This window comes from Aphis gossypii, chromosome 2, assembly GCF_020184175.1.
Source record: "Aphis gossypii isolate Hap1 chromosome 2, ASM2018417v2, whole genome shotgun sequence".
In the NCBI taxonomy this organism is placed as follows: domain Eukaryota; kingdom Metazoa; phylum Arthropoda; class Insecta; order Hemiptera; family Aphididae; genus Aphis; species Aphis gossypii.
In genome coordinates, this window is record NC_065531.1 from 6,549,153 (window position 1) to 6,563,517 (window position 14,365).

At 30.6% G+C, this 14,365-nt stretch overlaps 1 protein-coding gene across 3 annotated transcripts in view; it reads left to right on the plus strand.

Moving 5' to 3' along the window:
* Positions 1 to 14,365, plus strand: part of LOC114118975 (pendrin-like) — a 63,376-nt gene that overhangs the window by 47,309 nt on the left and 1,702 nt on the right. The window contains exons 1-2 of one of the 3 annotated variants that reach the window (XM_027980422.2): positions 11,716 to 11,880; positions 13,134 to 14,047. In XM_027980422.2, coding sequence (XP_027836223.2) covers positions 11,877 to 11,880; positions 13,134 to 14,047 — 918 coding nt within the window. In that variant the 5' untranslated portion in view covers positions 11,716 to 11,876. Of the gene's footprint in view, positions 1 to 11,715; positions 11,881 to 12,791; positions 12,968 to 13,133; positions 14,048 to 14,365 lie in introns of those variants that run through there. The other 2 variants (XM_027980419.2, XM_027980420.2) reach the window with 2 other exon arrangements.

A 14,365-nucleotide genomic window follows, 5' to 3' on the forward strand; every position in this document is an offset into this window, starting at 1 on the left:
TTATAATATACAAAATGATTTATCAAGTTTGCTCACCCCCTTTTACTTCAATAATACCGTTATTCGAAAATTGATTTTAAGAATTTTTAAATGTACTTAAAGATAATGTTTTCAAGTTCTTACGATTTTTTTATACTACTAAGGTATACTAGGTAGCTATACAATTTTTTTTTAGGTAAATTATTTATTTTTTAAAACAATTTTATTTAACTAAAAAACATTTATAGGTACTAAGAATAATAGTCCTCAAAAAAAGTTTTATGATGTAACATAAACTTTATATTTTATCTAGTATTTATTATCCTTGGACCACTATTAAAATAACATACTTCGATGAATTAATTATAACATTTTCATTTCACCATATCCCATAATAATATATTTCAAGTACATTATCATTATTCGTTTATATTTTATATAATTCCAGTGGAAAATGGGATATTCATATTTGAAATACATGAAATATTAAGGAGCACAAAAAAATTTCAAGAATTTGAAAATAATATATTATTCTTTAATTTAATTAAAAAAAGTTCAAAATAAATTTTAGTATAACTACATTATTGAAAATAAAAAAGAGGATAGAACGCTCGGCGACTTCCCTATTTATTATATGCAAACACAGTGACTACGCGGTGGTGGTAGATCAACGCCACAAAAACATAGTCGCATAAACAGCGGTAACTATACCAAAACAGGAAAACGAAGCAAAACGACTACCGTAGACATAGATTTATTTTTTGAAACGCTGTCGTTTATACGCAGCCGACCAACACTAAGTTTGCACGTGACGACGCCTGGCCCGCCGTAGCGTGTCACCTGCCGTGCGCTTGTCGCACAAATAACAGATATTTTGCACGGTCGCGAGTGTCAACGAGAAAAACAATTGGCGCGACGACGCACGGCAATAAATATTCTTCTTGTCCGGCCGTTATTGGCACGTGTTTTAACAACGCGCACGGCGGTAAAGTCGATGGCTTATCGACGAAAATTATTATTCCCGTGCAATTTGTTCCGGAACAATCGGACTCCGGAGGCCCGAACAATATTATACGGCGTGTGTAGTACGTATCAAAGCGCAAACGGGACCTAATACGATAAATAGTATGGTGTAGTCATTATGCCGCGCGCGCACTTGGTCGGCGAATTGGTGTGATCAGACGTTCACTGTTTAGTACTCATTCGACATCAATCGTCGTCATTAACTACGATTTGAAATGGGATAAGATTGTCGATCATTATAAATACTGAACGAGAAACGATTGAAACTCTAAACGTATTGGACACGCGCCGCGAGTCGCGACCACTATTGTTTTCGACGGTTTATAGATAAAACCGATTTTGTAAGAGAACGACAACTTTGCATGTCACAGCCCATTATAACACGGTACATATATAATTATATTACACACGACCAATCGTGTATATATATACATATATATAATATTTATGATACGAAAATCTAATATTTCAAGTCAATAGTTTTGTACTTATATTTTTAGTTATTTTATAAAATAAAGTAAAAGTTATCAAACTATTTTGATGATACGACCTGCTTGCGTAGAGTTATAATTAGCATTTATATTTAATGTGCGTTGAATTTCGTTCAATAATTAATATTCTTTTGGTATCTCAAAGCGGTGTGTTTTCATTTTGTATTATAACCACCGGGGAATATAGATATAGACGTGGTGCTAAATAATATTATGCTCGTACGCGGCTGCAGTACGTGTGTACAGAAAACGGATAAAATTCATTACGGTCAACAGACTTGACGGTCGATTTTTAGTGTCTTTGGCCGACAAAACGACATTTCTGGCTAACTATATACGCACTACAATGCAGAGTACAGGCAAAACACACGTCAACGACACACGCTTTGAAGATTTATGCTAATACAATAAACTAGTTTTAATTACATAGTTATCTGGCTGTGGTTCAAGTAGAATTCGCTGCATCTAGACACGCGGCGGCGTGTTATGTTGGGCCGTTTGAATGGGCGCCAAGAACAGGGGTAAATCATCGTTCTTCCTTTGGTTTGATAGACAACGCCAACACCATAATAAATATCGATCGTTGTCGTACGAGATATTATTATTTAAAACGAGTGGCGTTTCCTCCGACGGTTGTTTTTCGTCACGAAGATTATAAAGTTTTACTAAGAACACTAGAACAGACATGATATATAGGTACACGGTAAATGGTACAATATAAAGGGAGTACTACAAAACTATACTAGCGATCGTCTCCAATAATTATTTTATATAAAGACCGCCACAGCGACAGATATAATATTATTATATGCAATTGACTAAAAATTGAAGCGAATGTAGAATTTTTTCATCTGGTACTAAGTACATCATAAATATAACATTAGTAATATAATATAAAACTGCCTGCAAAGTGAAAACAAAGTGTAAGGTAACTGTTAAACTTAAAAATCAGATATATCTATATTGTATAAGTATTATTATTGATTTAGATATCTTTAACTGAATTTTCCACAAGTCTTTTCAACAAGTAATAAAGTACATAATTACATTTTTTTGATATTTTGACTATGCAAAACTAAATATTATTATACTTACTTATAATAATACCACCATTATACGACGTTTCAATATTTTTATATTATTCAATAAAATAAAAATTAAATAATATCATAATATAAACAATATTACACAGTGACTCGATTGGTACTCAACAAGAACGTTTTTGATCTCAGAGTAAATTACATTTTGTATTTTGTAATACCCAATGAGAGTCTATTATTATTCAATTATATATAATATTTATGCCAACAGTCAACCCCAATCGCATTATAAGTAGATATTTCGATGGTTACTATAATATAGTAAATACTAAGTTACCGTATTTATATATTAGTCCATTTCACATAATAAACAATCCAAATATATGAAAATAATATAAAAATAGTATATATATATATATATATGAATGATTTGTATCGATGAGGAAATGTCTCTTATGAATAAAAACGATCGATGAGAAAATGTCCGTCTACCGATTTGAGTGTCTTCGTTTTAATGATCATACTCGGAGATAATATAAAACCAAATATATCTTAGAAAATACTATTATCAATTATTACGAATAGTGGAGGAGAAGCTTGCGGCGTTATTTTATAATATGAAACGTTTATTTACAAACATTTCTTTATTTAGCTTAATCCCACATAAATCACGAGATGGATTTAAGGGTAACTGAACGTTTATATTAAACTTGACTAATAAATTATCATGGCTCACGATCGAAACAACTCTGTCAAATGGTTAATAAATTAATACAAATTACAAAATAAATAATAATTTATCAGTTATGAGTTAATAATATATTTTATACATTTATGAACTTTTCGACGGATATATTATATGTGTACGTGAATCACTTCCGACAATGATTTGGTTAAATAAGTATAACCAAATATAATAGATTACAAGTATATAATATTATATTTAAAAGTTAATTGTACTTTACGTTTTATAGAAATGTATAAAACACAATGAATTTGAAAATTTCCATGAGAAATATTATAACAATAAAGTAATTTTATAATTCAATCACAGAAATTTAAATTGTATCTAAAATTGAATGTACTTGGCAAGTAGTGCGTATACGTTAAATCTTTACGGTAGTGATTCGTTTAAAGGGATTTTAATGATTTTATCGTCTATCCACTAAAATTGTAACTGACAACTGTATTGTATTCAATACATATATTTATTCAATTATCGTAATGCATCTGAACTGTTAAAAATTCCTAACTCTTACTACTACAAGTCGTTATATAATACTTGTCAATCTTTATTTTCATTATCAAAATTATCAATCCGATGAAAATAATAAAATAACCAATAATGTACTTACGTCTGTGATTCCCTTTTGAGTCACGGATCCATGACAGTCTATACATTTAAAACAAATATGATTTGGAAATTTGTGTACCATAATGTAATTACGAAGGTAAGTGAATTACATAGTTAAAATACTTTACTATACAAGTAAACATTCATAAATATTATACACAATGACGAATCATGATATTAATAATATACACATAATATAATATGTAGTTATACATAGCGTTCCTATTTATCGTTTCTATTGTAGTGTGCATCCACTTTAGATAACCCAAAAATTTCTTAGTAGGATTTTAAATAATTCCAGATAATAGCTGAAGCTGCATATTTTTAAGTTTTTAGTGCGAGATAATATCGGTATGAATATAGAAGTAATAAAAGCTTCGATAAAGACCATCACCTTGTGAGTTTCGTTTCATAATATTATTGTATCATCACAACAACGAGTTGAGTCATAGTTAATCATAGCGATTGACACAATATTGTTTTACGTTAAGCTCGACCTATTAATACATTTTTATCGAATATTGTTTAATACTAATATTTAACTGATTCATTTAAGTCATGGTAGTGAAAAAAAATAATGATAATAATATAATCATCGCGTTACAAACGCAGTTGAAAAATTCTAAACATCTAAAATACTCGTAAATAATTTCCCTACATAAACCATATTGTGCATAACCGTAAACAGAATGATTTCTCAATGTACACAAAAATAAAAACGGACGATTTGAATGTAAAATAGTGAATATGTCTCGAATATGTTCCAGACGAATAATAAAAAAAAATCTAAACTAAAATAACAATGACTGTATGCGGTGAAAACCCTAGTCGTTAGAAAATCCACAGGACATTCGACAAGATTTCGTTAGCTATATTATTATCATCGGGTTCCTCGTAGTCCACACATACGGTTCGTACATAAATCAACCCCTCGACCCCATTGCATTTTCCACACCCCGTCGAGACGCTTTCTTATTTGGCGGCGGCAGCGGCGGTGTGATTACTTTCTTTCCGCGAGACTGCGGCAAATATTCGTTATTTTCCTCAGAGAGGTCTGATGTTGTTGTGTATATATATATATATACATACAATATACATATATCAGTGTGTCCTTTCGTTGATGGTTTCATTTCGTTGAAAGCTTCCCTGCCACCAATCCTAACCCTACCGGTCTTTCTCTGACACTCTCGAACATACACACACACAACTGATCATGCTATGTGTTTGTATGTGTCACACGAGAACACGATGTGCAGACGTCGTTATTGGAAGGGGTAGTTTTATTGCTCGCGTAGTTTTGATACGCGCCACGAGGACTCGTCATCGGTTCGTTTCATCCCATTTTACGAAATTTGCTCTTCGTCCTTATTAAATCAAAACGTACACACCATTCTCGTCACACACGCCACGTACTTATAAAACATAATAATATTGTATTGGCCGAAATTCAACAAATATTTATCTCACCATTTAATTTATATCATATAATTATTATTTTATTATTATTGCACCGGAAACCGTTGAGACGACTGCAGATCCGTCTTAGTCATATTTAAATCATTGTGTCATCTGTGAGACGTAACTTTTATTCAAATATTATAATTTGTATAACTATAATACCGTAGACGCCTAAATTTTAATAATCGTCGTTTATCGTTTCTGATTTTAGACTTAAATCGTCATTAGGGTGACTTGTGAGTCTGATTCAAAATATTCGTATGATTTCAATCACGCAAATTTTGTGTTAACAACCTTTTTTCTAAATTTAGAACCCTTCATCTTTCACGCATACGAGTAATCATCAACTTCTCGAAATGAACACATGTTAAATTAGAGAGCAGAGATGATGAATAGGTCACTGGAAACGTACCGATGCATTATATTAATATATTTATTCTGAATGCTGTCGTGAAACGTTGTGTGATAATATCTATCAATTATTTCTCATATCTGTTGCACGTGTCTTTCAAAATCTAAAAGTCACTCATAATTATCTTACTGAAAAAAAATAAAAAAAACATCGAAGCTTGAAATTTCGGCCACCAGATGTGTTGTATAATGTATACGCAAGAAACAAGAAAAGTTAATACAGTTTATATTACCTAATGCTTTCATAACTTTATAAACGTTTTTATTATTGAACACCAAATATCAGGTGATAAGATTATCCATAATTTGTTATAGTGGTGCTATCAGCTGTCTTATTAGTACAATAGTTATATCAATTAATCTAATATACTTACTGTAAAAAATATTGTAAATATTATTACATCTGACTATTATTTAATTATTATCTAATCAAAAAACACCTACTATGTAAAAACAAATTCGTGATAACGTTTGTGCATGTTTACAAGCTATTATGTTTCAGTAATATTTGTAATTTTAAATTTAAAAAAAAAAAAACATTTTTCATGATTAGTGATATTTTCATAGAGCTGAATGTGATTGCGGTACATTTTACAATATCTTTCAAGTATTTTGCTAAACTATTTTTAAGTGTACTATAAAAAATATCAGCTATAGTATTTTTATCACTATGAGTTTGAATAATCTATATTCAAGTGTTTAGCTAATTAGCAATTATTTGTAGAAATATATTGCAATTTATATAATATGTAAATAATTTTAAGTTTTTTTTATAAGTTAACATAACTTATTTGTAACTAACTTCTTTTATAAAATTAAAAAAAATTACATATTATATTACTAAGACAAATTAAATTCGTAACTCTAATCATTATGACGTAACATAGTACAATTTTAATGTACACATTTAGTAAGTATCATATTATTTAATAAGTATCATGATTAATATTATATATAGTAGGTAATTTACAAAACAAACTACTTCATTAAAACTTATAATAATTATTTGCTTAACATTCAAAATACAGAAAGTATTTTTATATAATAATATTTTATTTCATTTATATAGAAATAAAATAAAATAGATTCTATGTATAAAAAATTTAATTACGTTATCAATTCTAATATGTAATAAATTTACCAAATACCGTAAAAAATAATTACAAATAATAAAATAAAAAATGAATGAAACCGCTGATCATAACTAACGCAGCACGCAACATCTTATTTTGTATTTTATTATTATTATTATTTTTTTTTTTTAAACTACTCGTAAATAAATTAAGTATATTATAAATATTTATAAATATTATCAAGTAATAATTCAACGAGTTACGATATAGTTTATTAAAATCACGAGGAAAAAATGATGTTATCTGAAACCCATGAAATACTAGTTTTGACTGTTCTGATAAATAAAGTAATTTCATTTCTACAGTTAAAAAAAAAATAAATAATAAGATTGATCACCGTTAACATAAACAATAATAAAATAATTTAAATAAAGACGGGGTATCAGTGCATTTCTATATTATATCTAGTTTTTAGATATTCATAAAGTTACATATCATATTTCAGAGGTTAGGTTCTAGGTTTGTTTTTGTGATTAATCCATAAATATTAAAAATATCAGAGTTATATATCCTGTTGAAAAATTTAAGCTTCAACATTCTAGTTACGTGATAAGATCATTAATACTAACTGTGTCATGTGTGTTACTACAACGAAACACTGATAAACTTAACACCAATTCGGTGTAATTTCTAAGTATGTAAGGTGATGGAAAATGTAACCACTAACCAATCATTCTATGAGTTGTATACCTACTATTATTAGACAGTTATAAATGAGAAAAATACTTGCTCGCAGTGGCAGTCGGATTCCGAAAAATTAAATATTCCTAGGCATTATTTTCCCATATTGTTATTAATATTATTACCCTCAACCATGGTATCTGATATTTTATACACGCCGCGTAATATTTTCTGTAATTTTTGTATTTTACTCGCGGCTGACCATTATATGAAATGTAATAACGACTTCGGCACGATCCGCTTGAACTGAAGTCTACCTACTGTATAGTATTGAATTACGACGATCGCATAACACGCCGGATCGTTGGTCGGAAAAAAGTCCGTTTTCGAGTGTCGCGTCTGTTATTTTTCTTCTGAGATCGTATACCAATTAGGTAGGTACCTATTGCAATTCAGTTCAGTCGTGACTCCGGCCATACACCTACTCCGCGCAATCACGCGGTTTGACCGCCCGCAAACGCCTCTCCGTACTGCAATAATAAATAATAATATTATACCTACACGTTTGTCGGCGCTGTCCGTGCACATATACCTACCTATGTGTGTTTACGCGACACGCCGACCGTTTCGATATATTATTATCATTATTATATTGGTTTCAAACTGTTTACACGAGGGACCGGCTCGACGTGTGTGGGCGACGACGAAAGTCTCCGAGCGCGTTAACGGCGGCGGCCGCGTCGAGGTAAATATTTATAATACGAGTCTCGTAAAGTCTCGCACTACACCCTCGAGTAGGACTGTTTGGTTCTTCTCCGGCGCGAGTTTGTGTATATTATTATAATGCGTATTTGGTTAAACGCGACGATAGGGCGTCGGATCCCGTGCAGGAGAGCAGGGTGAAGGATGGCGTGCGCATTGTGTATATTATTATTATGTGTTTTGGTATGTCTGCGCGGAACACGACGGACGACGTGACGGCCCAGTCAAAACACCACCGGGAAAGAATGAATTATGAGCTGACAAAAGACATATAATAATATAAACAATATTATATAATATTATTATTATTATTATATACGAGTCGTACGAGTACGTAGTACTATGTATTATGCGTTTATATAGTACACGTCCACGCATTAAAAACCGAATAGATCATTCAACAAGTCCGGACGACACTGACTGCGTAAACACCGCATTAATTAAATTACATTATTTTTAGAGTTCTCGCGGGGCTGACGAACAGGCGGTTAGTGGAAGCCGCCCAGGGAAGGGGGCTCATCCGGACCTCATCTCGGGCGGCAAGACGTCAAGTCACGTGGCGTTGCGATCTACACGCGCATACTTATGTAGGCTGCTTTCGACGGAAAACGGTTTTTTTTTTCGTTTCGTCTTGCCACGAGCACACGTGTGTCCGAAGTAATAAACGTCGACGACTGTGCGGAGTGTATAATGCTATGGTGTGCGGTGCGTGTGCACGTCATGATATTATTATTGTATGATAAAAAAATATACACGATATTATTATGATAGTAAAATATTGTATTAGATTAAATAGACTGGAGTGAAAGAAAAACGTCCATCGTCGACCGGCAGAGAATTCGAAATATATCACTGTGAATAATATTATACAGTACGACCGTAACGTAGTACAAAGATGCTGATACGAAGCTGTTGTAATTTATATGCATACACAATGCACACCTCCGTGTAATAACGGATTAACACGGACGACAAAATGTTCAGTGACAAAACGACCGCATACAGCGACGACGACTTTTAATGTTCCGTTTTTCTTATTTTTTCCCCCCTTCGTCACGTTAAAACTTATCGTCGACCCACGTAACCCGTGTTAAGTTCACAGAAATATTGTCAACGAAATGTTGAATTATCTTGAACGCATTAGTCACATATTATAACCTATTATACCTAGAGGATTTTTAAATGTTATTTTCTTGTGTTTTTAAACTTCGAGCCTAACTTTTAAATAAATAATAATAATAATTTTATCAAAAAGCCAAACAACAAACATAATATAGGTACTATGGCTATACGTTAAAATCATCCATCATAAAGTATTTTGTATGCATATTGTGTGTATATATGTATATAATATAGTATATACATTATACACATATATATTATAATATTTGTTATTTTAGGCATTTAGTGTATGTTTTTTCGTATCAACAAACAAACAGTAATAAAATAAATCATCTACAAACACGTATCATAATATGTAAGTTATTGTTATGGGAATTTAGTATTAATTATATTAACCATAGATAATCCGTATCATAGAGTTTACAGCTAGCCATATCATTGTATTTTATTGTTTAAATGGTCCGTTCACTAATTTCTTTGATATAGAATTGTAAACATTAGTCAACTTGTAACTTGTCAAGTAATTGTTTATGTATTACGTTCAAACACAACTAGTAATTGCTTTATTTATGTATACTCATCTTGACAGATATTTAATTAATGATAAATTTTTATCATAATAACTATCATATTTATCGTATATTTTTTCTAATTTATATGTAATAACAATAATATTGTCTGGCAGCACAGTGTAATATTCCTTTAGATACAATCACATTTATAACAAAATAGTCCCTATGAACTAAAAGTAAATTACTAATTTTATCAGCTAACATATTAAAATAAATATCATATCATATATTTTAATCAATTTGCACATTTATTATTATATTATACCTAATATAACGATACAGTGTTCGGCTATAATATTAGTATAATTCTACCTCATTATTTGTATTTGCTATAAATTTAAAATAATATTATATTACTGTAATTAGTAATTTTTATTATATATTATTTACATGATACATACGGATTACGCTGAGTAGGGTAATATGATGATATCAACATCTTAACATCTATAAAATAATGTTATGTAACACAATATATTCTACTTTTACAATCTTAAATTATAATTTATAGATAAGTTAATGAATTTAAAAATGCAATAAAACTTATGTATGATTTATTAAACACTAAATAGCTTTCTGATGGATAAAAATAGTTGCAATAGAACTAAATCAATTTATTGTGTAATTGTAACTTGTAATACTATTATTGATTGTATACATTATGAAAGGTATTGTAACGTCAATATTAATATAATAACCCAATTCAAATTATATTGATATCACTTATCAGTAATTAGAAAGTTCGTCACACGACTATAATAGGATGTAGATACTCATAAATAATAATCGTAGTTAGGTATTCATCAATTTAACAGTTAGCTGTACCAATACAACTTATATTTAAATGTTACTATAGTTTTCGCTTGTAGATAGCGATATTTCCGAAATTGAATAATTAGCATGATCACTGTTTATATTGGACCAAAAGTCACACACATTACAATAGTCTATAATATTTTTCATGACATATAATTACTATTATTTAATATTATAGTTTATAATTCATATGATTTAAAACTATGAATTTTTTAACCATTACACATAACAATATTATTCAATTGTTATTTAGTTTTTTGTAAGTAATTATAAAAATACTTACAATTTGACAATTGTTTATTACAATTTAATAGTGCTAATTGGTCAGTTTTTTTTTTTTATTAAAAATATTATATAAGAGTTATTATTTCTTTATTTCTCCGTAATAGTTAAGTAGGTACCTACTTGTTTGTTTATATAATATTTATTTTATTATTTATATTTATAATAACCATTATAATATATTGACATACTCGTCTAAAAAACTTGTTGAAACCTGTCACGGTTGATATAATAATCAATTAACAGTGTATACAATGATGTCTGATAAACTATCGAATATATTAATTACAAACACATTTATACGATTTTATTCAACATCGTTGATAACTTAACTAATACAAACTGAATAGGTTATGATTACGTTATGTTTAATTATTTTATTTAATTATATTTAATAGATCATAATCATAAAATCAAGATGTAGGTAAATAGCCAATAGGTACTTATTTTATGATTATCTAAAATTAATTCAGACCACTCGAAAAAAAAAATTAAAATAGGTGATGTTTATTTTTACGTCAAAGCCGTATTCTTTTATTACAGCTGAAGTACATAATTAATAATATATCTATATTCTATACCTAATAATGCAATTCATAGGTAGAATTTTAATTTAATCTACTTAACAATTTTAGATAAAATATTTCACTTCTACATATAAAATAAAATGATGGAACATCAAGTTCTCATTTAACAGTATTCATCAAAAGATACTCTTTGGATATTTTCAATAAAATCTTTGTGGTCAAGTACCTACGTTTGTTGTATATTATTAAACACGCTAATTAATAATATTTTGTCGCAGTTCAACAATGAGTAAGTTTTGATAATTCATTAATTTAAATATAATATAAGAAATTATTATGGTTTATTATTCAAAATTTGTATTTATCCACAGTTAGTTACCTAATTTTCATATTATACGTACTATTCTAGTCATACTATTATAATATATAGTCATGAACTTATTGAATATTATTTATCAAAAGGTAGTACTCGCAAAAATGTTACTTTTAATTTAAGCCACATGTTATTATAATATAATAATTCATAGTATGTTGCTTTAATATAATAACAATTATAAAAACAATAGTTCAGATGAAAATATCTTGTGGTTGCAGTTGTTACATATCATTTTTTTACAAGATTAGTTTTAAATTAACATGCTTAATATGAAGTTTCGAAATAACTATGTTGAGTTTTTTCATATATTTGAAATAAATAATAGTTATTTAGAGCAATAAGCAAAGCATAAAAATATATTCTAAGTCACTGTCAATGATTAATATATATATATTAAATTGTTATTTATAATTAATGGCCAACCGAAAGTCAACAAACTCTTACATAAATATATAATAAAAAAATTAATTTATTTATTTTGTTTGTTCTTTTTATGTATATTAATAAATCGTTTTAAAATTACCAATAGGTAAGCTAATAGACTTCAAAGTTAAGATTCATTAAGAGCACTTTTTTATCTTAGATATCGAGAACGGAAATCTTTGAAGTTCAACTTATTATTTATTATACTTAAATAACTGCGAGTTTCAATTAAATTGAATTAAAATTCGGTATTACAACACGATAGTATTATATTTTAATACCTTGATAAGAAATAACTGAATTATGTAAAGTGTGACACGTGATTAATATAATGTTATCAACACTTCACATGCCTTATTGGTGTATTCAAACTTAAAAATTAACTAATGTCATATAGTATACAACCATTCACCTATTCGAAAACATGTTTAAGTTCAGACAACGTATTAACCATTAATAACAAACACGTATCATATAAATGCGTTTTTTTTATTTTTAATTAGAAGAAAACATTTTGATTTTTAAATATAATTTTAATTTATTAAAAAGAAAAAAATGATCATCAACGGAGTCACAGGTAAAAATCCATGAACAAAGTAATACTGCTATCAAATCGGTGTAATAAAATCGAATTGGTTTTTAAAAAATGTGGAAAAATGAATTTAAACATAATTTTAAGCTACTCAAAAGTATGTGATAGACGATAGTTTGTGATAATCGTTTTTTTTTTATTTTACTTTCAGATGCAAAAACCGAGATGATGGATTGTCAACCGGAAATCAACACACAGCGGCATGTGTACCAGGTGGATACGCTGTCGGCCAACAACAACGTCCCGGCCGTGGCAGACCGGCGGTCGGTCATTAAGAAACCGCCCAAGAAAAAATGGAAATGTACTGACTATGTGCGGAAGACCATACCGTCCATTGACTGGCTGTTCCTTAACTACCGGTGGTCGCAGGACTTTGCAGAGGATACGATGGCCGGCATCGCGGTGGCCGTGTTGAACATACCGCAGGGCATGGCCTACTCGATCCTCGGCAACGTCGAACCCACCGTCGGGCTGTACATGGCAGTGTTCCCCGTGCTGGTGTACGCTTTGCTCGGCACGTCCCGTCACATATCGCTGGGCGTACTTTCCGTCCTGTGCTTGATGACCGGCAAAGTGGTGACCACGTACGCGACCGAAGGCGCAGAGAACGACCCCACACTCGGCGGTTACACGGCCATTCAAGTGGCGACTGCTGTCACTTTGGTGGCAGGGCTCGTGCAGTTGCTCATGTACGTCTTCCGACTCGGGTTGCTGTGCACCGTGCTGTCGGAGACGCTAGTCAGCGGCTTCACCGCGTCCGTAGCTGTCATCGTACTCACTTCACAGCTGAAGGAGTTGCTGGGCGTGGACGTGGCTCGGCGGCACGGCATGATGCAGGTACCGAACACGTTCTTCGACTTCTTCGACCGTTTCCACACCATCAACTGGGCGACCACAACGGTGTCCGTCATCACTGTCACCATCCTGTTAGTGTACGGCAAGTACCTGAAGGAGAGGATCAATAGCAGGTTGTGCATGCCACTGCCGATCGAACTGATCGTCACGGTCATTGCCACTGCGCTGTTCCAAGTTACCACGATCGCTCAGGATTATAATATGGTTCAGGTAAGCATCGCTTAGCTGATACCATTTGAATGATGGCTATATAACAATCGTTGACGAAACGGGCGATATTTCTATGTCCATTTTTCTGTTTTTTCCAAAACTATTCAATGACTACCAACGACCTCTATTTAAAAAATTGTGGTTGGCTTTTATAATCGAAAAAGATTTTTCTGAATTTTTTAGAATTCCAATTTCATCAAATATAAATAGACAATTCGACTAGCTATTTTAAACATTAATAGAAAAAAACGTAGCAATTACCTTAAATATGTCTGAATTAAACAAGATCTCAAGTAATAATATTTTTACTGTTAATAC